This window comes from Rhea pennata, chromosome 9 (assembly GCF_028389875.1).
Source record: "Rhea pennata isolate bPtePen1 chromosome 9, bPtePen1.pri, whole genome shotgun sequence".
Lineage (NCBI taxonomy): Eukaryota > Metazoa > Chordata > Aves > Rheiformes > Rheidae > Rhea > Rhea pennata.
The window spans coordinates 18,707,056-18,729,662 of NC_084671.1; the positions used below are offsets into that span (position 1 = coordinate 18,707,056).

At 40.1% G+C, this 22,607-nt stretch overlaps 1 protein-coding gene across 1 annotated transcript in view; it reads left to right on the plus strand.

Moving 5' to 3' along the window:
• Positions 1 to 22,607, plus strand: part of SPHKAP (SPHK1 interactor, AKAP domain containing) — a 56,277-nt gene that overhangs the window by 18,013 nt on the left and 15,657 nt on the right. The window contains exons 3-5 of the mRNA XM_062582980.1: positions 16,281 to 16,340; positions 19,300 to 19,434; positions 22,328 to 22,583. Of these exons, the coding sequence (XP_062438964.1) occupies positions 16,281 to 16,340; positions 19,300 to 19,434; positions 22,328 to 22,583 (451 nt within the window). The remainder of the gene's footprint in view (positions 1 to 16,280; positions 16,341 to 19,299; positions 19,435 to 22,327; positions 22,584 to 22,607) is intronic.

Consider the following 22,607-nt stretch of genomic DNA (forward strand, 5'->3'; position numbering starts at 1 on the left):
AGCACTCCCATCAAACTGCATAGAAGTGTCAGTGGAGGGATGATGGCACCAGAGATGCTTATAAATTTTCATGGGAAAGAGGAGCAATAAATTCACAAATGCCTACACATACGCTGTCTTGTTTCCGTATGGGAAACTATGAGGGTTGAGCACGGTGCAAGAATGAGCTAAGCAAAGGATACCAGAGACCTGTTAGCATTCATTCCAGTACCACTAACCTGATGTATCCCAAGGCAAAATTACTTAGCCCATGTTCTGCATCTGTACAAAAGCTACATTAGCTCTGAGAGAAGCACAAATTGAACAAATCATGTAATATCTATGTGGTACTAAAGGATGTAGAGTTCAGCATACTGTTTCTACTTTAGCTGAAAAGCCATTACCCTATTTTTCTTCAGCCACAATCTAAAAGTCCATCTCAAAGTCAGGACAAGTGTTTATTAAGAAAGTAAGGCAGAGAAATAAGATAGATGATTGTTATTTTCATAGCACATACACACTACCCAGAAAGAGACGCTTGGATTTTACAGTCTGAAAGGAATAATGTGATTTTTGTGGCTGTCCTAATGAAAATAGAGGGGAGGAAGTAGAAAAAGACTTTCTCCACTCACAGCTAGAAAATTAAATTATCATTCTGTAATCATACAAAGGATTGTGGGGCAGAAGGAAGGCTCAGGATCAGCTACAGGTTGCTCGTACTCAGCCACAAGTTGCTGTGTTCCCACATGCTCTGCATCCTGCTGAAGTCAAGGGCAGACAAACTATTAGCAAAGAAGTAGGACCATGGCACTCTGCCAAGGAAGAACTTTTTCCTGGTTTTCAGTATAAAATTTTACTTTGATGAGGTCAGGAACCTTCCTGGTATATATAGGTCAGGAGTACCTATCATGAAGCTTTCATGAAGCTTTTTCAGTTATTTAGATTAGAGTACAGAAGGTGCACCTGAGGTTCTTTGTACTCTGAGGCTGCTGCTTGTAAATTCTCCTGCCTATGTGATGCTGCTGCCTTGCATTTCTGTTTGTGTACATCCTTTTGCAAGCAGCTGCATGGCACTTCTAGTACTTCCAAACTAATGTTTTTATTTCTACATTTTACAGCAGGTTTCTCTGCCAGAATCCTTTTGGCAAGCATGGAAATTAATGCGAGACAGGCATTGCATTCAAATTTTAATGGATAATTAGTTCTGTCTTCCAGAAGATGCTTTTTTATTCTGAGTCACTTACTATCAAGCTATTCCAAACACCTCATAAGACTTATTCAACTTAAGATCCTCTTTAACTATTTAAATATTAGGGAACAAATTTTACCACATATGGATTCCCTTATCTTACTTATTCCCAGTCTCCCATCTCCCAAAAGAATTGGTCTGTGCATGTTAGTTACAACCATTAACAACTCCAAATAGAAGTGATTTTAGCCAGTGGCAGGGAAAATAAGTCACCAAAATTTAGTCAGTGAGGGGGAAAAAAAACATTCTCATCTAAAAGCAAATAATGTATATGCAACAACTGGTATGTTTCAGTTTCCTTATTTCCTTTCTACCAAGAATCTCATATCTGTATAAAAAGAAGTCCATCCTTATAACACATCCTTCTTCTCCAGGAATTTATCTCTATGCTCAGGAAAGGGAAACACTTGGAAACTACACAATTGCTTTCTTCCATCCTGTGATGGCACACCAAGGTAGGAACAAATTCCTGCCTGCTTTCTAAAGCTTTTCAGAAGTGAAGCAACAGAAGGCTAAATAATAGAAATTGAAACACACACACACACACACACAAAAAAAAGATAAATAAATAAAGATGGGGGAACGTATCCTATCCATAGTATATCATCTGACACTCAGCAAATTTAAGTTGGCGGTTTATAAACAGTTGGAATCTGTCTCTCCAGAAACCGCAGGAAAGTGTCTTCTCCTTTACATGCTTTATAATCAGTGTCACAAGCCTCACTCCTCTGCATGAAGCTACTTTAAAGAAGCAGAGTTTAAAAACAAAAAGAAACTGAATGAGGATGCGCATTAGTCATTATGAAACTATATGCACAAGAAAGCCACACACACGCTCCTACTTCAAATAATATTCCCGTGCTCTTCGTTAGAGTGCATGTGACTGCACAGTTACATCTTTAAACAGCAGAGAAATTTGTGAGCGGGCCTGCGCGAATCTGTCTGCCCTCAGGCAGCTGTTCCAATTGCCTCTGCTCTAGTTCAGTCTTCTGCTGGCTGCAACAGTAAAGCTTCTTTGGGGCAAAAATGAACGGTTGTTTATTACACAGATAAACACGTCCCCAATAACAGTATGAGAGAGTGAAGAGCATGCGAGGGTTGGAAACTCTTCCTTCTGAGTAGCTTTGCACATCTGAGTACCAGTGCCAGCCACTTAACAGTTAGAGCGTGAAGTCTAACTTCCACTGCAGGTTACACATAATTGCACTGCCGTGTTTTGCCATAACTGTTTTACTTCGGATTTTAGAACCTTATTCATACAAACTATATGTTCAAGTGTTCTTTGAACTGAAAGATTATCTACAGCTATCCATACAGCATCCATTTTACCATTATAGTGTTAGCATATGACATTTTTTTCTTAGCTTAGCTAAGAAACACTTGCCACCATCTATGTGAAACCAAGGACAGGGGGGTTGTGGGTTGTAGAAAGTTTCTGAAAGTACTTTCAGAAAGTATCAGCATAAGTCAGAAAACAACAGAAATCTGGAATCCCACCACATAGTGTTTCTGAAATTAGTTAATTTACCTCCAAGTTACCAGTCCTGAGCATAGCAACAAGCTCAATCAAGCAAAGGTTTCTAGCTCCTTTTCCAAAAGGAAAATGATCTCAAGATTTCTCATCTTTTTGCTCTTCTGCAAAGAAAGTGGGAGCTACAAAAGCCCTGACTTTAATCAAGACTGTAGGAGCATCTGAGCTCTTTTCTGTCGCATTATAATATGAGCCCAAATTAGGGATGGTGCTTTCAGCCATGGAAAGCACAGCAAGGAGCCTAGCAGTCCTTTGGACCCAGCTGCTCTGGAGCTTCAGGTTAAAGTAGCCCAGGAGGAAAGCAAATGTTGTCCTAGTATAACCCTGTCTAGGAGAAAAAGAAAGTTCAAACATCTTTTTAATTTCCATATATGTAATTTCAGATGTGATAAATTGAAAGCTAGGAAATTCTTGCTTTATTTAACAGTTTTTCTGTAAAAACTTCAAGGGCATTATTCAGGTACTTTTTCACCAGCTAAATGTACAAACTGCATTTATATAACTGTAGACTGAACATCTCAGCTTTTTAAATCTTCAGAACTTAAAAATAGCACTGATAAAGCTAAAAATCTAACTGACTGTCTTGGATGGAGAGATGTTTGTTTCTGTCTGGTGCTATTTAATTCAGTAAAAAAGCATCCACAATTTCAGCAAGTATGTGGCCTGGCTCTTAGAATACAGAATTTCAGAGAATGGATTACAGGTACTTCTGCCTCACATACAGGGATTAGAAATGGAACTGATAATTCTGATCCAGTGGCCCGCTGCTCCAAATGCCAGCAGATGTTTGGCTGTGACATGTTCCACATTCTTTTCAACTAACAATGTAACAATGTGAGCAGTCATATTTTTCTAAGTAATTTTTCTAAGCATTTAGAAAAAAAAATCGTTGTAAAATCCACCAAAATGATCTCCCACTTGAAAACACTTTATGCATCCTGAGCAATTTCCTACCTTGCTTCTTAAACAGAGTATTTGGGGAAAATAAATCTTTCCAAGAAGGTCAAAGGAGGTTGTAAGAGGGAAAAAATCATTTATCTGTTTATGCTTAATATTTCATACTGAATTCTGGAGATCAATAGATCAGACTTGAACTAGAGCGAGACCTACATCTGCCAAAAAAACTACCTGTAGTTAGTCAAAACACTGTTCCAAATTAGCTATGGATTTGTATGCATGAAAATAGTTTGACAGACTGGTTGGATTAACATTAGCTTGATTAAATATTTTTTTTAAGAATCAAGAGACTAGACTACCTTGGATTACAGCCTCACTAAAGAACCATAATTATGGTTTCGGGTTGCCTGTTTACCAATAGCAATAATTTCAGGCTCGATGAAAACCAGAGCGATGAAGGAGCAAATCCAAGCTGAGGGGAGAGCAAATAAAGGAGAAGTGGAGAAAAAAGGAAATTTCAAAGTTCAATCATGCCTTCCTTTCTAATTATGCAGTGGCATTTAGGGTTTTGAGAGCATACATTTAAGATGTCAAATTAACTGACTCGGTGAATCTTTCTAATGTAACCGAACAACACATTTTGCAAGCATGGTAAGGATGGTGATTCATTTCATTTTCAAAAAAAAAATTTGTGGTAACCTAAAAGATGTCCTTTTTAAAAAAAACTGTTTTTACACAAAGGAATTATTTAAAAATAGGCAGAGAGAAAGAGGGCAGCACCAAAGTAAACCCCCTGTTTCTACAAAAGCAGAGACCTACTGATCCACTCCTTTCAGGGACACATTTGGCAACAGAGCCTCCCCTGATGGCTTCAAGAGGCTCAGAGAGGCAGAGGAGTAGCATGACTTGACTGAGCCATCTCAAACCTAACCTCCTACAGCAACAGACATCATCAGCAGAAGTTAAGCACTGGGCTTCAGCTTTTTTCGAGCTGAAACTTAAGCCCTGATGGTCTGTGGGAAGCAGGTGAGAAGAAAAAAAAAAAAGGGGGTTGGAGGGTGGCTAGCCCAGATCAGGAAACATACTGCTGCCAACTAGTCTTGACAGAGGGAGATGGAGGAATTGATGTTTCTGCCCCACCAATATTCTTCAACTCCTCTGCAGTTTGCAGAATCTGCCCCCTGACGTGCTTGACATGCCAAGCTAAGCTACCACTCTGCGTGCTGGAGATTAGAGCTTTGTTTCCAACAGAGACATAGCTTAAGAGAACAAGAGGTCCAGGTGGGCTGTGTAACAGATTTTGAACTTTTGATCTCTGCCTAATTTGACACATGCATACAGAGATAAAAGATCATGCAAGCATTATGAAAATGGGTAGAGCTGGGAGACTATAAAGTGCACCAGCCGAGCATGAACTCACACCTTGCTGCACAGCAGAGGAACAGGACAAGGCAACAAATTCATAAACACTTCACTGAAGCAAAAGTGTCAGTCAGAGCTTATAACTCAGGATGCTGAAAAGTTAACTTTGAAGTGTTAATATGTAGGTAAGCAGGCTTTGTTAATTCTAGCACTCACATAACCATTCAGAAATTCATCTGACCATTTTTCAGAGCATCTCATCAGAACAAAAATGTGTAATATTTCATCCTTTCCCAGTAATCTTGCTGCTTCAGAGCTATACCTATTTATAACCTGTCTAAATAGCTGGGGCAGAACAGCCCTGGAATTCATAACGCATCTGTGAGCAGATAGATGCTATATAAGTCTCCTTCAGCAGAAACAGAGGTCAGTCCTTAAAGGTTCAGCTCAAAAATTACTGAAGTCGTTGGCAAGCGTATGTTCTTTATTTTAGAAGCTTATTTAGTCAGAAATGAAGAAAATAGAGATTGACGAGCCGCAGGAGGAACAAAGCTGACAGCGAAAGATGGAGCTGGTGAAGCTGGATGGTCAGCCCTCCGTGTGGAGCACACTGTTGAGAGGGGACCATAAAGCAAAGGGCAGTGCTCCCAGCTCTGGAATAATCCTCTGTTTTTGGAATTATTCCTCTGAAATCGTTCTGTTTTTCTGCTTTCATGTTACTGTATTCTTAATTGTTTATTTCCGTGGCCTTGGTCTAAGCATAATAACGGAAGTTAGTAGATTGAAGGCTGTATCAGGGGATTGCTGTGTTTAGAGACTATCCCATGTGTTGGGAACTCAGCATTTAGAATGGGGTATATTATCTTCTAAATTGCAGTGGAAACCACTAGCTGTACTGTAAGAGTTTGTTTTGTGTGGAAGAAAGCACCCTAAAGAATCCACTGTTTGAGTCACAGAGTAAGCAGACATTTTTATTCGTACTTTAACTCCATCTAGAGATATCCACAGCGTAACTCTGATATACGTCGAAGCGTGTGGAGCTAAGAACAGTCACCAGACTTCTTACATTATAAGGCTGTATTTTCTTGCTTGTGACAATGATTAGCTATACCTAGGTCTTTGGGGGCTGTATACAAAGGCTGTTAAGGGAAGAACGAGGCATTCTTTTTCAGAGCAGAGAAAACGTGACGACCTTAGTTTAAAAATTTAGCAATCTCATGACGCAGGGAGCAGGAAAAAGCACTGAAGTCAGAATGGGCTTGAGGGGAGAGGGAGAAGTACAGGGTTTTATCCTAATCAATTAGACCTTATAAGCTTAATCCTTAATAATATAGATTGATGTATATTTATCATATGACTGAGTTCAGTCAAAGTCCCCCATCAGACACTTAATTTCCTGTAAGCACAAAAGCTTTTGTTATGCTACCTACTCACTGCACTCTCGGTCCCCACACATCCTGGCCGGTGAGACACCCCTGGTAAAGTTATATCCCCATCGCGCTCTCTGGGTTAGGTTTTCAGGCCTTGGAGCTGCTGAGCTGGTCTGCTGCACTATGAACAACCACCTCTTCCTGCCTTTCTCCCCGGTGTAGTGCAGAATGAAGGAACTGAAGCCCAGGGGACAGCAACATGGAGCACACTTGCCCCACTGCACAATATATATAATTTTTTTATATATATATTTATATGTAGATATAAAAATGAGAAATGCAGGCTATTATGCACACTGGCATTATACTATGAAATGGAGAAATAAATCATATTGCATATCACCCTAGGAGCTGTGATAAACACTATTGAATAGTAGAGACAAGTGAGAATTGGCTCAGTCAGTCAAAGAAAACACACTTTTTCCAGATATTTCTGCTTTAGTTTCTGATCTAAGAGCTCATACCCAGTTGTATAACACAAAATTTACTGTTTCCATCTATCTGGTTGATGTACTTAAGCCTTGATAATGCCTGCTCAGTTATACACCCCAGAAACCTGGTACAGTTGGAACCTGAGACCAATCATTCTCCCATAGTGACTGCTATGGAATATTTTCTCTCTCTTTCTTTTTCTCTGTCTCTTTCTTTTTTTTTAAGCAGAATCATTTGCAATTTTAAATTAGGCTTAACAACATATACTTCATTTCTCTCAAGCATTGAAAATGGCTGTAGTGAACTATGGAAGTGTGTGACATACACAGATAAGGAGATTAAAGTTTTGTTGTTTTTTTTTTTTCTCAATCCATCTTCTTTTGGCTCTACATAACATACAAGTATATCTTGTGGAAAAAAATATTTGATTTTTATAGTAGTTAGAGGAACAGTATACCAAATAGTGCTGTAGAAATAGTAGGCAAATACTCAGCCGTCCAGGAAATCTGAACATTCATTTGCTAACATACCATAAATATTCTCCATATATCCAAGACTAATAACTCCCTACTTTAGTTGCTTATAAGATTAAAAAAATGTAACTCCTCAGCTTTATAACTGTAGGCAGTTACATTTCTTGGATTATGAACAGTGGCTGCCAACCTACTGGCAGAGGCTGCCAAGACAAACGAAAATTTGAAACTGCAGGGAGTCAGTCTTTCACCTTGGTTTCATTATTAAATAAGTTGTTTTTTTCAAACGAGTAAACATTTTGTGTTCTTTAAAGCATTTATTTAACAGCATCTAGGCTATAGTTAACCACGACAGTTCAAACTTCACACCAATCCAATGAAAGTTTCAACAGTTTCCATGAAATCTTTCTCCTGGAAATGTCTAAAAATACTTTTTCATTAGGTTCTATCTTTGCCTTTCTGAAGCAACCCTGTCACCAACCTACTGTTTCAGGCTGTACCAGTATTTAGGGGCAGGCTCTGGCCTGCTCTGCTGAGAGAGGGGTCCAGGCAAGCAGGAGAAGCAGCAGGGCTGGCTTCTGTGCGACACACAAAGTGGTCTCAGATCCATATTCATTATTTTGCTTAGAAACAAATCCTCCTTGGAAATAACATGCCCTGAAATGGTCTGATGGAACCATAGTTTTTCCATGCCAACAATCTTGAAATATAGGAAATGGAAAAAGACAAGATTAACTTAAATAAAGCTAAATGATAGCATCACTAATGGTTTATTGCTTTAGATTTATTAATGTTTTACTCAGAGTAGCCCTGAAATCAGATTTCGCAGCTTTGTTAACTGTCACAGTTCTTTTGTCTAGTCTTCTAAGATTGCACTTGATGTTTAAATGGGTACAGAAAGAAAAAAAAAATCAGTAAGTATAAGGCTTAGCAAAAAAGTAATTTAAGATGACTGATATGGACATAGGGTTTCATAGGTAAGTGCCTTAACATGGTCACACACCAATGGTTGTATTTTTTGTTCTCTCTGCAGCAAAACTTACCATCTGGATTTACAGATTGGGATCAAAAGTAACACAGAAACATAAACCTTTCAGTGTTAGAGAGAGACAAGCAAAGGGTGAGAGTATCAGGCTGAATATTGCCTTTGGCCTTGCTGGGTGCAGAGTCATGTGAAGTTTGACACCTGACATGTGCATATTCATATGGCTAGTAACCAAGTCCTCGATAATGAGGCTTCCATCAAATTCACTGAATTTGCCCAAGACCGCAGATTTGTGAGGCCACAACTTCCCAAAGCCCACTGAGTCACAGTGAAACCTGAGAGCAGCCGTTTCAGCACGTAATTAGATTGTAAAAATTATTCTGAGAGGCGTAGCCAAGTGGCCTCAGGTATGAAAGCTTCATTTTGAGTAACAGATTGCAGTGGACTGATCAAAGCCCCGAGCATCCCAGAAAATTCATACAAGCAAGAACTTCTAGGGTATTCATGCAAGCCCTACAAGCCTGATGCTTAAAAACCTTAGGATCCCCAAAATTATGAGATAGTTTGATTAATATTTAACTAGAGGGCACTCTTATATGACATTCCAGAATCATCATTTTGCAGTTATATTGCCTGTCTTTCTAGATAAATAAATAAACAGTAGTTGAAACGTTATTGTAATTACAGGATTCAAGAAGCTGCAAGTTTAAGGAAAGACAGTGACGTCGGCAATTAGGGTTCTTTACAGGCAAGCTGTGTATCACAAGAACAGTGATTGTTTTTATTTGACCTTTACATTGGCAGAAATATTTTGAGTGAAAGTAAATGCATGGATCTTTTTGGAAGTTTTGTGGATCAGCATTTTGATAACCATCAAAACAAATTAACTTGTCACACAGACAGAAAAGACAGATGGCTGCATTGTTAGAATCTGCTAGAAGAGGCATTTTATGTCATCCTTATGTAAAACAAAAATATGTAAATGTCACTGGTCATTTTCAAAGAGACAAAGCTTACAGAAAATTTCAGGAGAAAATATGGCATATTGCCATTCCTTTGATATTTCCTGTGGGCTACATTTGCTTTGTCTCAAAGATGCTTGGAGTAAAACAGTATTTTTTTCCTAGGACTTTCGCTGACTTCAGCTCCTAAGGGAACCCAACATGCAGCTGTACCATTCTACAAAATAGACACTTTCCATTCTAGTGAGCGATGACTTGGAGTAACTGTATTTGGTTATTGTGCTGTGGGGAAATTATGGTGATTTAAACTATCTTTCTAAAGCCAGGAGACCCTTACTTTGCTCTAATAAAAATTTAGAATATCTGTATTCTTTTTCTACTTCGCATGGATGAAGTTAAGATTAGGATAGGTAACAAAGAAAAACTGCACCTCCATTTCCAAATTGCACATCACATCACAGAGTTACTCCTGAGAGCGGAAATGAATAAAGTCAGACACTCAATTAAATTCATGAAAACAACTGTTGAAACAGTCATAGTTGCTGTAAGATTTCACAGCCCTTTTTGCAAACTGTACCTTCATAGTTTTACATTAAAAAGAAAGAGAGACAGTATTCAGTAGCGTAATAGCATTTAAGAAAGAATACACATCCTGAGAACCAACGATTTCTCCTTGTATGAGGAGGGGAAGCAACATGGAAATAAACCTCAGCCTTTAATTGCTCAAAGGATAATGTTAAACAACCATGCTAAAAATCACTGCATTAATGTAAGATGCATGTTACTCACATTGGGCACAAGGAGCAAAGGAAGGTGCAAACAAGCATAGTCATACGCTTATTAAACAGCTGTATTGCCAGAGTGTCACACTTGCATCACTCAAACCAGGACAGCGAGGAGACAGCAGCTCCCCTGTCACACAGGATGCTGTCCCCCTCCCACTACTGGACTTCTGGCAATAGCAGATGCTAGCTAGGGGACATTTAAAGCGAAGAAAATAACTGCTGAGTGCCATCAGGGAAAGCCAAAGGTGGAAGGGACGGCGCAGTTCTGACTTGCCTACCCTGCCGCAGAGGTACGCTCGCTGCCGCGGTGCTTTGCCTCTGGGGCCTGCATCCTTATCAGCTGGTTATACATTAAAAAAACCCACTGTCTGACTGAGCAGCTACTCCAGATTCCTAGGGCAATCAGTTGTATCCTGCAGCTCCTCAAGCTTAGACAGATTAACTGGTTTTTTTCCTCCTTTTACGCGCAGGAACCACTTGCTCGGAGAGTTTTCTTTTTTCCCCTCCTACAGTCTCTCCTGGGGCTAATTATCTTTTTCGCTCCTGTTTGCAGGACACTAGATATGAGTTTTATAGGCAGCTTGCATTACAGTCCCAAAGCAGGTATTTCCTCTGACATGCTCCTGGGCTGTCAGAGGACATGCACTTTGCATGTCAAAGTAGGCTTGGTCCTGTGGTAGAAGACAGGAGAGAGGAACACAGGGCAAACTCAAGACAAAGCCCTTACAAGCTTCGTCTCCAGACGAGATTTGCATCCTAGCAGTTGAACCAGGACAGCGCAGAGCACAACGAGCTCTGCAGGATTTCCCTGCCAGTCCAAATGAGTACGGAGGTGTTTAGCCCATGCCAAGGCGCATGGCACCAAACCCAGCCTGCTGGTGACCCTGGGCTACCTAGTCCAAAGCTGATGAAGAGATCTACGTGCAGTAGCAGAGTCATTTGTGCCTGTTGAATTTTGTTCTGGCACCATTGCAGAATTTTGATACTGTGTTTACTGGCCATAATCCACCTACTGCCACTGAGAGATTGGAACAGAAAAAAACATGCGAAAGAGCATCCTTTAGCTGTCAAAATCATGAATTCAAACAATAGAAAATGGCAGATTTACTGTTGCTTCTTACTTCTTCCTAATTCTGTGCCTTTCTGCAGTCTTCCTGCTCAGTGAATCAGCTAGAGAGTCACTGTGCTGCGTACATGTGGGCATGCAAGGAGGTAGAATTAAAGTTGTGTAAGCCATCTCCATATAGTCCTAACTTTCAAGTCTTGTTTCTTCTCTCCTTTCTTTTAAAACAGATACTGAGATGTATTTTGGAGGACTGTACATAATTTATATATTTAGATATTATGGAAAAAGGTAAACAGCTCCTGCAGCACTTACACTTAGGTGCTGATCACAGGCTTTTACAGCACAGAACGCAAGACTGTAGCTCTCATTTTACTTACAAGAGTAACTATATTAGTTAGGTGCATGGGACAGCTATTATCCCATGAGAACCTACTGCTGGTGAAGGAATTTAGCAGGTTTTCACTTCAGCCTCTTCCACGAGAGGAAGCTGGAAGAGCTCATGCTTCGTGGCAGAAAAGAGACCAAGCATCTCAGAGCTGTTTCTCTTCCAAAACCTGCTAGCAGCTCTTAGCCATTATAGCACTGTGCTGGAAGCCACTGCTTTTGTGGCAGGATGAGCCCAGCCTTATACTCTTTGTGCCGAGTTAGTATTTTGTCATAGGAAAGGGCTGGAGAAGGAACAGGTTTTCTTTTTATTAAAAAATATTTTATTTTATGAAAAGCTAAATTATATTTCATAGGACAAAGAAAAAGCCCTTCCTTACCAGCAAGGGCTGGTACAGCTGATCAAGAGACGTTAGTGCTTCCTAAAACAAACAGGAAAGGAGTTGGGCAGTCTCTTGCCTTGGAAAATACCATGAAGCTGAAATAGGCATCACACTACTATATTTACTTTTTTTTTTTTTTTTTGTAATGAGAGGAATCTTGAATTACCTCTGAGACAGTTTTCCTTTGTTACCAACATTGCATGTTTTTTAATCTAGGGAATATTAAAGTGTCATATGCCAAGGTTGGTCAATACAGGCTGGAACAGAGCAGTAAGGCAAATGGGGGCAATCATATGTTTCCTTGCTTGCATCAGTACTGTGAAACGACCTGAAATTGCTCGACTGTTCGAGGTGTGAGAGCAGTAAACGTTACGCTTTTAGTGATTTCCTGAGGCCACCGCTCCGCCTGTCAATGGGTACGATGTATTGTGTGTATAGCACATCAGGTGCTTTTTAAATTAACTACATGTTAGGAAATAATTTGTTTAAGTAGTAGTATTCTCAGTTTGCTGACAGGGGAAACTGAGGTACCTGCACAGTTTCTGTACAGTCAGAGTCAAGAGTAGAGTTCAGGTCCTGAAAACAGTTTTTCTTGAGAATTTTCTCTATAAACCTCTCGCCAGTCCCTGGAGTTCTCCCGCAATACAGGCTAAAAACTGCTGTCACTCGAGCAAATAGTATTTCTGCACTGGAAACAGAACTGGCCCCAAAGCAGACGTTAGCTTCTAACAGGAGACTTGTCATGACTATCTCAGCACGTAAGCTTCGAATCTGGGCGGGGGGGGGAGTTGTGCTGTGCAATGCCATTTAAAGTTTTTGTTTTCTCCCTCCAAAATAAACAAACAAAAAGGCCACAGCGCTCTCTGCATTCCTGCATGGTTTCCAGGTAGTAGCTTAGCACAACAGAGGAGAGTAAACATATTCTGAAAGTGAAAGATAGTCGCAGGGAGAAGACAATGATGTGAGCTGCTGTAAAGGGGAGGTATGCAGGAAAGGATCGACACTTAAAAATTAGGATTAGGACAAGGTTAGGTTCTATTTAAATTAAGCTAAAATATACAAACTTGCATCTGATCTCAGGGAAGAAAGTCAGAATTAATTTGAAGCTTGCTGTTACTGACCTGACCTTGGCCTTTTCTTCATCATCTGTGTAGCACTCCCCTCCTTTAGATAACGAATTCCCCTATAGCGTTGTTTTGCTTTGTTTTGATGGAGGTCTCAGTGGTAATTATTAGAAGTTCATCAACCAATACCAGGCAGTGACATACTTAATACAATTTGTATTAAGCAAGCAGAAGATAGAGGTTTTTCAGATTGGTCTTTGCTCTTTGAGCACCTCTAATGGAGGTGTCTCCAGAACAGATAGCCGTACAGTGGGTTTCCTGGAATGGACCAGTAGTGCAGAGCATCTTCGCAGGGAATTGTAGAATTAATTTATGATTAAGGCAGTCAGCTAGTCCAGTATCCTGCTCAAAGGAGGGCTATCCGCAAAGTAAATGGCAGAAGAAAAGCAAAAAGTAAATGAATTCTTCTGTGCCCTTCCCCTGTGCAAAACTGTTTTTGTGCAGAAGTTGCCTGTAGGTTACGGCTGGAAAATCCACAGACGGGAAAATGCTAAGAGACTGTGTTGACAAGACAGTGTAATCAATACCAATGGAATCTGGACCTTCAAGTGTACTTGGAAATTAGATTCAGTGCTGCTGTAGGCATTATATAATAAATTCATTGGGTTCTGAAGATAAAATAAAAAAAATAGATGAAGGAAACAGGGTATGACTTTAAATAACAGACATTCCTGCACTTAGTACTATTTCTTCCACTGAGGTGTTACAGGATTATATGCCATCTACACCCCATGAAACAGAGCTGCTAGCCTGGAAATGGCTACTTTTAGGATGTAGTTGATGTCACTTTTAAGAGTGGCAGTGTATAACGTGAGCAGGATGCGTGCCAGTATACCAACAGGTAGGCAGCAAACGGCAGAACAAGGTTTACCAGAAAAGAAAGCATTTGGCTAGCACGTACGCGCACCCACGCAGGCTTTTCTGCAAAGCTCTCGCATTGAACCCAGTGGAAGAGAGGGGAAGAAAAACAGAAATACCCCGCAGACCTAACCATCCTGACAGATGAGCTTGGCAGGAAGGTCCCTCAGTCCCAGCCGTGCCTTCAGGGCAAGCGAGCATGCTTGGGGACACACGGCCAGCTCCCGCCGCGCTCGCCAAGTGATCTCCTAAGCGCGCACACCTCATGTACCTGCCTATTCATAAACACGTAGCACTGGGGACATCTGTGAATTTCAGTGTGGAGGGGTGTTAAATAAGTCGAGAGCATAATTTTCTAATGCTTTGTAATAATCACCTAGTGCCTGGATGATGACACTTAAAATCCCAGTGGAAAGTAAGAGAGATTTTTGTCTGTATAATTAACTGCAACATGTTCAGGACATTACATAACTATAGCACTGTATTGGTAGAGGGTATTTTTAATACTTTATAGCTTTGACATTTCTGTAACTACCTCTTAAAAGTTAACCATGCATAAAATGCAGATGACAGTGGCAAATTCTGATGGCTGATGTTGTCAGAGAAGTATTTTTCTGTAAATTGTAAAATGGCAGAAAATATTTTTTTGTGATCATGTAAAGATGTATTAAACCATAAAGCCTTTAGAAAGGAGAAAAAGCTTTCTATTTGGACTGGGAGGGGGCTGGGTTTTCGTTCATCATGGGAGGCCTGGCTGGATCTTTCCATCTGCTGTGCTGGCTGTTACTGCAGATGGTCATAATCGGTACATACGGTATGTGCATATATAAACTGAAATCAGCGTTGTCTTGGGGTGAAAGCAGGCATGCAGCGTGAGCTGGGATGCCTCACGACTATATTGGTGAAGGGAGTAAGTAAGTCAGAGCATTTTACTTTCCTAATAATATTTTGTATGGAATTAATGAAAGAAGCATTCACTGTGAGGTGAAGAGGAAAAAAATTGGACTCATCTCTTAGAAGGTAGAGTCTGGATCTGCCGTTAATTTGGAATCAAGCTTTGGCTTCAGCTCAGCCCTGAATATGCATCAGATTTGAGTTTGAATCAAGACAGCAGCAAACTCCCACCAACTTCTCATGAGATTTCTGCAACACCCAGCAGCAAGACAGTCAGCCCAGTTTTGGAGTTCCCGCTTTTAACTCAGAACTAAAGCTGGAGGAGGGACTTTGTTTCTGAAAGTGAGAACGCAGCCTCTCAGTTACGTGGGAAAGAAAATTCTTCAGCTAATCTCAGTACAGCTAAATGGGTAGATAGTGATTAGATAAGGAGCAAAAAATCTTGTCCTAGCTAAAAGCGGTACTTTCCAATGAATTGCATGTAAATTTACTAGACAGTTAACTGTTCTCTATCACCTGGTTAGCGCTGCTGAAAACCTCTGTTTGCGTGTTGGGTCATAAACCAACATTTAAAAAGTTTCCATAAACTCAAACTCCTAGTAAAATAAGAATAATAATCATAAGTGGAATTGCTTAGTTAATTTTAGTTTCCCTTTTCTAGTAACTACCCTTTTCCTTCTTTCTCCAATAAATTTTTAAAAGGTAGTTTGTGCTCTGCAGTGTCTGTTAGATTATACCTCTGAGCAAAACAGGCAAGTCATGCAAGGGAGATTATCACCAAGTTTGTAATACTAATCTTACTGAAAAAGAAGAGCAATCTGGCAATGCTTGCTCAGGGGAAAATACCTTTTGATTTCAGATTGCAAATTTAAGCTTCATTTTCATGAAAATACATAAACGTGTGTTCATCCTATCTTATTCAGTCCTATTCAGCTTCAACACTGAACGCACATCTCTCCCCAGGTGTGAGCCCAAGAGCCTTGCTGAATCAGGCCTTTGACTCAGAGGCTAAAAAAAAATACCACAATATTTCTGTGATACAGAGAAAATTCTAGAAGCAACTAAAAGCATGTACATATATCAACACACGCACTTACAAAGCATATAACAAGCATCTGAGAAGAGGCATTCATTGGAATAGCAAGATGTGAAGAATTTACCCGATATATGATCAAGTCCATTTTTAATATTTCCTCCATCTTTTCTCATCTCTTTTGTATTACATTTTATTGGCAATATTTGGCCATGCATAAGACAAGTTAACTGTCAGAACAGATAGAGTCATGACTCTTTATTTCTGTCCCTTTTTTTCTTCCTTACTTAATATCTACTCAGTTATTCTCTCTATACTAATCTTTCTGCAGCTCCAGTGTTAGGAAAAGGTTTCACAGCTTCAGCTGTAAGAATAGAAATTTATATTGACTTTAACAGGGTTGCTACTGCTCTGGTATGACTTTGTAAGCTACTGTTTCTTTTCTCATTGCAGGTTTGTTTTGTGAATTTAGATGCAAACAGAGATGATTGCAGTGACGAGCAAGTGAAACAGGTAACAGTTTAGGTCTCGATAACAAGCACAATAGTACCTCTTGGGAATTTGAATTTATCTAAACAGCAATTCATGATTTATAGCTTTTTTTATTCCTAGCCCAGGCACACTTACCAGAATATTGCAGCCTGTAAATTCACGGTGTTTATCTTGCAAGTAGACTTCTTGCTTGGTTTCATCAGAGATGTGAACATCAATGTATCATATGTCCAACTATCTAATTTAACATAGAACTATATTTGAAAAAAAAAAAAAAGCTGTGAGGTCTCTCTTTCCTACTGCCAAAAAGCCCTTGAGCCTCTTCCACCCATTTAGGTCCTACTCAGCTGACTGGTCTTAATGAGTTAAACTCCAGGTGGTTTGATTATGTGGTCAGGAGAAGAGACTAGAGAAAACCGAGCTAAAGATGTGCTTCACCTGTTTAACTGATAGTTTGAAGAGAGAGAATAGGGGATCTTTTAAAAAAATACACAAACAGTAAAACAAATTACATCATATACACGCTATTTAAAATACATACCAAAAGATCCTCAAATCTGAGGAGGAAGTCACATTTTAAACATATGGCCCATTGTCGGTTTTGAGCTTACATCTTCCTTTATCGGTTCCACTTCCATCATCCTTGCTTGGCACCTACAGCTGGCCATATATACCAATACCCTATATTGCCAGCAGTGTTGTATGGTACGTGAACAAAGGTGGGATCTCCTGACAGTAGTCAGGGAGTTCCTCAGCCAAACATCAAGGTTAATTTGCTGGGACCGCTTTTAGTTCATGGGAAGACAGCCAATACTGGGACCTAGTTGCCTCCTGGAAGTCATTAATTAATAGGAGCTGCTTTTACATGCTATTTTCCACATCCTGGATCTGTGAAAATTCAAATATCAAAAATAATTACAGCCTTTTGCTGCAAATGATTTTTCTGTTGAATCAGAGGGTTGACTGTGCAGAACAGATTGAAAGGTTCAACTTTACTGAATCCACAGAAGCATAAGGTTGTTTTCTAACAAGAAAAGGTTTTATTGCTTACACTGCTACACTGTTTTTTATTAAGGATCAGAAGCTATAGCAAGTCCTAAGGACTGAGGAACCATCAAAGGTTTCTTACTTGTAGGTTAACACTAAACATCTGTGTAAAGCCAAGTTAAACTAGCTTCTTTGCAGTTCCTCTTTATAATACCTGGAAATTAGATTTCTCTCTCACAAGCACAAGTCACCTTTGAAAACAGCTGTGTGATTTTTAACTGTCAGCCCTGGAGTAGTGGTGCGGTCGGTGTTCGTGGGCTGTGTGCAGCCGGGAGCTCTTCCCTCCCAGCAGAGCCCTGCCGGCTCCCACGTTCCTCCCCTCTAAGAGAATGGTTGCCCCATCGCAATTTTTGTACACCATACTGGTGGTGTGTGTATATCAGCTGTGAGCAAGTTCAGTTTTATACAACACACTAATATACTGAAAGTATTTCGTAAAAGGAATTGAAGTATTTTAGCATAGGCATTGCTCATATGAAATACATAGCTTTTTAGTGAAAAGTATTGTTATTCTCTGTTAGGCTTTCATATTACCCATTGGACCTTGGAATGTGTTAAATTGTTTTTTAAGTGTTAAAGAATTGTCTTTCTAGACTCCTCCTTTTGTATTCCAAACAAAAGGGAAGGGAGTGAAGTAAAAGATGCACAAATGTCATGATTTCTTAAGAAATCCAATAAAATGTAGCAATTTAGGCACTAGAAAATAGAGATAAGTAGAGAAATGTGTATGATAACAGAAAGGTTATAATTTAAAAAGAAAAGGATGAGAAGTTTTTTTGTGCTATACTAAAATGTCAAATTGAATTGAAGCACTGAATTTAGTTATGTCAAATATAAATACTTAGTCTCAGCTGAAGATCAGTCTCCTGAAAAGTGAATTGTTCCCCAAAATTGAATTAAATTTGCAAAGCCAGAAAGTTTTATTATATCTAATTTAATTCACTTTGAGGAAAAATTACAGTACTGCAAGCTTATCATTTTGAAGATGAAAAGGAAAAAGTGAAGTATTACTGAATTGCGCAGTAGCTAGGCGTAGCGTTGGGTGCGAGAGGTCTGCATTCGCCTAATGGCTTTGCCATTTGATGTGCTGTGTTCGTGTATAAAGTGGAGGTGCTATTTAGTCCCCCTGTAAGGGGTCATCCGTGGTTCCCTGTTCATAAAGCACGTTAGATCCTTGACAGAAAAGCATGGGGAGCGTTCTTGGAATAGGTGCTGTCCTTTTGGTCTGACCTTGTATGCTGTGGAGCACAGACATGTCCTGGCACATAACTGGGGACTCCTAGCAGTATCGCAAAGCAAATACCCTGTGTTACAAAGCATCATTGACATTATTATTGTCATCATCTTTGACTCTAGCAAATACTTAACAGATAGAGAGTTGTTGTACCATTGCAAAGGAAAGGTCAGGAAAGCGTCCAGTGGAGCATCTGAGAAATGGATATTCCATCTGTGCATTACATTTTATTATTCCAGGTTTAGTAGTGCATTAATTTGATCAGCAATTTCTGGTTAACTCTCTCTTCAGTTTCTTGCTTATCATGTGCCTAGACAAAAAATAAAAGATTTGCCCCATTCTATTATACTTACTGCATCTTTTCTGCTGTAGAAAACCGCATACGTAGCATACCTAGTGTTCCAAGGCTCTTAGGGGCTCATGGTAGGAAGGCCAAGCATTTTGACACATGAAGACAATCAAGCTGTTTAGAACATGACACCGTAAGGGATGACAGATTGTCCTACTGGAGTCTATATTGTCACTCTGGTCATCGTCTCGTGTATTTTAATGCTGCCAGGTTTTGATGGACTCAAGGTAGTAAGTTTAAGTAAGCTTTTTGAAGTAATGCCTGTAACTATTTTACTGTAATATTTATGAATACAACTGTGCAACTTGGAGATCGTTACCTGAGAGCAAAAAATATCTTTAATACTGCAGAGATTGATCAGCGTCTCTCCGAATCTCCCCAAACTTATCAGCTCTATGAATGTACAGCCACCAAAGGAAAATGAAATAGTCCTGCTGAGCGGATTAACATCAGGAAATCTTCAGGCTGATTATGAAGTTCCCCAGGTAGGAACCATACACTTATCTTTAAGATCACATCACAGCTGAGGAGGAAGGAATTTGCAAACTGAAGAAAGGGAAGCTGAAGGCAAAGACCGTATTCCAGTTTAAGAACTGGGTAGGTGTTGGCAAACACAAAAAATTAGCCTAGCTGTCTATGAAAGGTCTAAATTAAGTGGAGGGAGGAGCAAAGATAGGAGAGAGATTCTCCTGTGGACATCTGGGTGGCAGCTGATACTGCTTTAAGCCGTTTTAGCGCTTGCTGCTCCAGGGAAGGCAGGCGTTGATGGCACAGATGATTCATCAGCCTGGATTCCAAGACTAGCGGGAGTCAGAAGGGCAGCACAGATGGGGGCTGCAGGAAAGATGTAATACTTTTTATATACACAGGGCTGGATTAGGGCACACATTCTGCAGACTCTCTTTGAAGTAAAGTCTTGCTACTTCCCACTTTCCTTTCCAATCCATCTTCGCCCACGCGAGCACCTCACGAAAGAGCTGATGATGCAACTTGAAGATCCTGCAGGCTACCTTAAGCCTGAATGTGCCAATGGAAAATACTAAGATTTAATAATAGTATCAGAGCTGATACCACATTTAGCTTTGTGCAACTTAAAATGTAATTAATAAATTAATTCAAATTTAACATTTAAAGGAGTTTAAGGCAAATTTCTCATGCAAACCTCTTCTCTACTGTTACTTCATGTGAAATGTTCCATATCTGTGATTTGTAGGCCAGGAATTCCTGCTGCTCACATAGAGAGAGGAAATAAATAAAATAATTTGCTTAAGAGCATTTTAATACACAAATTCCAGAAACTTAACTAACAACCAAAAGCTTTTTTTTTATTTTTATCATACATTATGCCTTTCTGTTCATGTCTATATGAAGCAGATAGAATGAATATTCCTTAGTATTTTGGGCCTGATTCTGACCTTATTTATCCAGAAGTGAATTAGCAACAATTTAATTAAAAATGCAGAGTTGTTCCGGAGTAAAAAAATGAGATATTCTCAGCAAACTTAAAAAACATGAACAGGTATCTCCAGTACCATCTGCTGCAGAAAACAGCAGCAAACTTTTCCACTGAAATTAACTGGTGCACCTAAATCTTCATGAAATAGGTCCCACAACAGCTGTGGGGCAAAGATCATTGAATTTTATGTTATACCAGTGTGCTCCTCTTTAAAGCGGGAAATTGCCTGGTTGTTGAGCTTCCTTGCAGCTCGTGACTAACGGCTGAATTTAGAAAGGTTTAAAATAACGCACAAACCTGTGGTGGGAGCAGTGAGGTTCCGGAGAGGCCCCGGGAAGGCACTGAGGGGCGCACAGGGCTGCTTTGAGCCTGAGCAAACGAACAGCTGCCCACATCGCCGATCGACTGCGGCCCTTCGGTCTGCCGGTCCTCGCAAAGAGGGCGCAAGCGTGATACAAGTGAGAACTAACCCAAATTTCCCTCCTGCACAGTAGATGGAGCTTCCGCGTAGGGGCTGAGCGAGGTTTATGGGCTTGCACTGTGTTTATCTGTATATTGTTCGGCTTGCCGGAGAGTTTCATTTGTCAGGAGCGTCAACGGTTTTGCAGAGGTTTGGATTTTTTGATTTTTTTTCCCCTGTGGGCCATTTTCACAAGCACAACCCCGCCGACTGTGGACTGAGGAAACTGCAGTTTCATTTAAGACTGCATCTGGTTATTTAGTAACATTTTGCACAGCACCGTGTACACTCGAGTCTGATTCAGCAACCTCTCCTTAGCAGCTAGTCCAAAAATCCATCTTTTATAGTGTACTTCTGACAGACTAATGCATCTGGTTTTCTGTTCAGAGATGATTTATCGTTGGAAAGGAAGAGCGAGCTAATAAAACACGTTATTCCCATGTAATACTCATCCCACACTATTACGTGAGATGTGCCTTGCATTTCCACCTGAAGGCACAGATCTGGGCTGGGGTTACATTATGCTAGGTACCATGCAAACGCACAGCCTGTTTGGGGCTTATTTCTGCATAGATTAAAATCTAGCACCTCGATCCAGCGGGGTTTCCACTCAAAGCTGCCTCCATCCGGCAGGTCCCAAGTTAAAGCACGAGATGGCAAGCTGCCGAGGTTTGGCTTTGCTTCAGATCCCCAAATGTAGTTCCGTGCGGAGACACTGACTTACCTCCGTGGTGGTATAAACATTCAAAGGCTTTAATATCAGTAAAGCAGGGGCAAGGATTCCTTCCTTTCAGTTTCTGTCCCACTTTCTGCTTTGTTGCACTGCTTCTGTGGCCAAATGCTCTGCACGGCCCACAGCGGAGCCCCAGTTTCGGCTGAGAGTTACACTTGGCTGAGATGATGGGGCTTTGCACAAATACAGGAATTTTAAAATACAGTATTTTAAAATGGTCTGTAAGAACAACTGAAGGTGACCTGTTCTGAACAACAGCCGCTATTTACAAGGCTGCCTTCAAACAAGTGTTGCCACAGAAATTATCCCAAAGAGAAATTCAGGCTCACAAACTATTCCCTCAATACCCAGGTAACACCAGGTGGTGTAAGGGCCTTCGTAACAGTATGTCAAATAGCTCAACATGACATAGCTAAAGGCAGATAAGGCTCCATCATTTAAAAAAGTTCATTAAAAACAAACAACCTGATAACTTTAACAAAATAAAGATAGCCTTGTGATACAACAGGGTTGCCTACCAAAATGCTTGTATATCGGACGATATCATTCCAAATGGTCTTATTTCAGCATATATGTAACTGCACACCGTGTTACAAACAGCTAAATGACAAATTGTATTGCATCCTCGCAGTAGAACATTCCTGAGGTATTTATAGAGAGGGAGGCTTAAAATAAGTTTTTTTTTTTTTTTTTAATTAAATAACTCTCCGAGATTCTTTTCCCCTCTAGTGTCCTTGGCTGGCAGATGTCTGCTTGGTTCAGTGTGCACGGGGGGACAGGAAAACTAGCACAAGCTGCATCATCTTCGAAATAAACAAGTTTCTGATTGGACTTGAGCTTGTTCAGGAGAGACAGCTGCAGATAGAAGCTAATGTCTTAAAGCCGGAGGATGACACAAACTGTTCAGTGTCCTCAATAGAAGAAGATTTCCTCACTGCATCTGAGCACCTCGAAGATGAAAACGAAGCTGATGAATATAAAGCTGGTAAAAGCAATGAGACAAAGCATA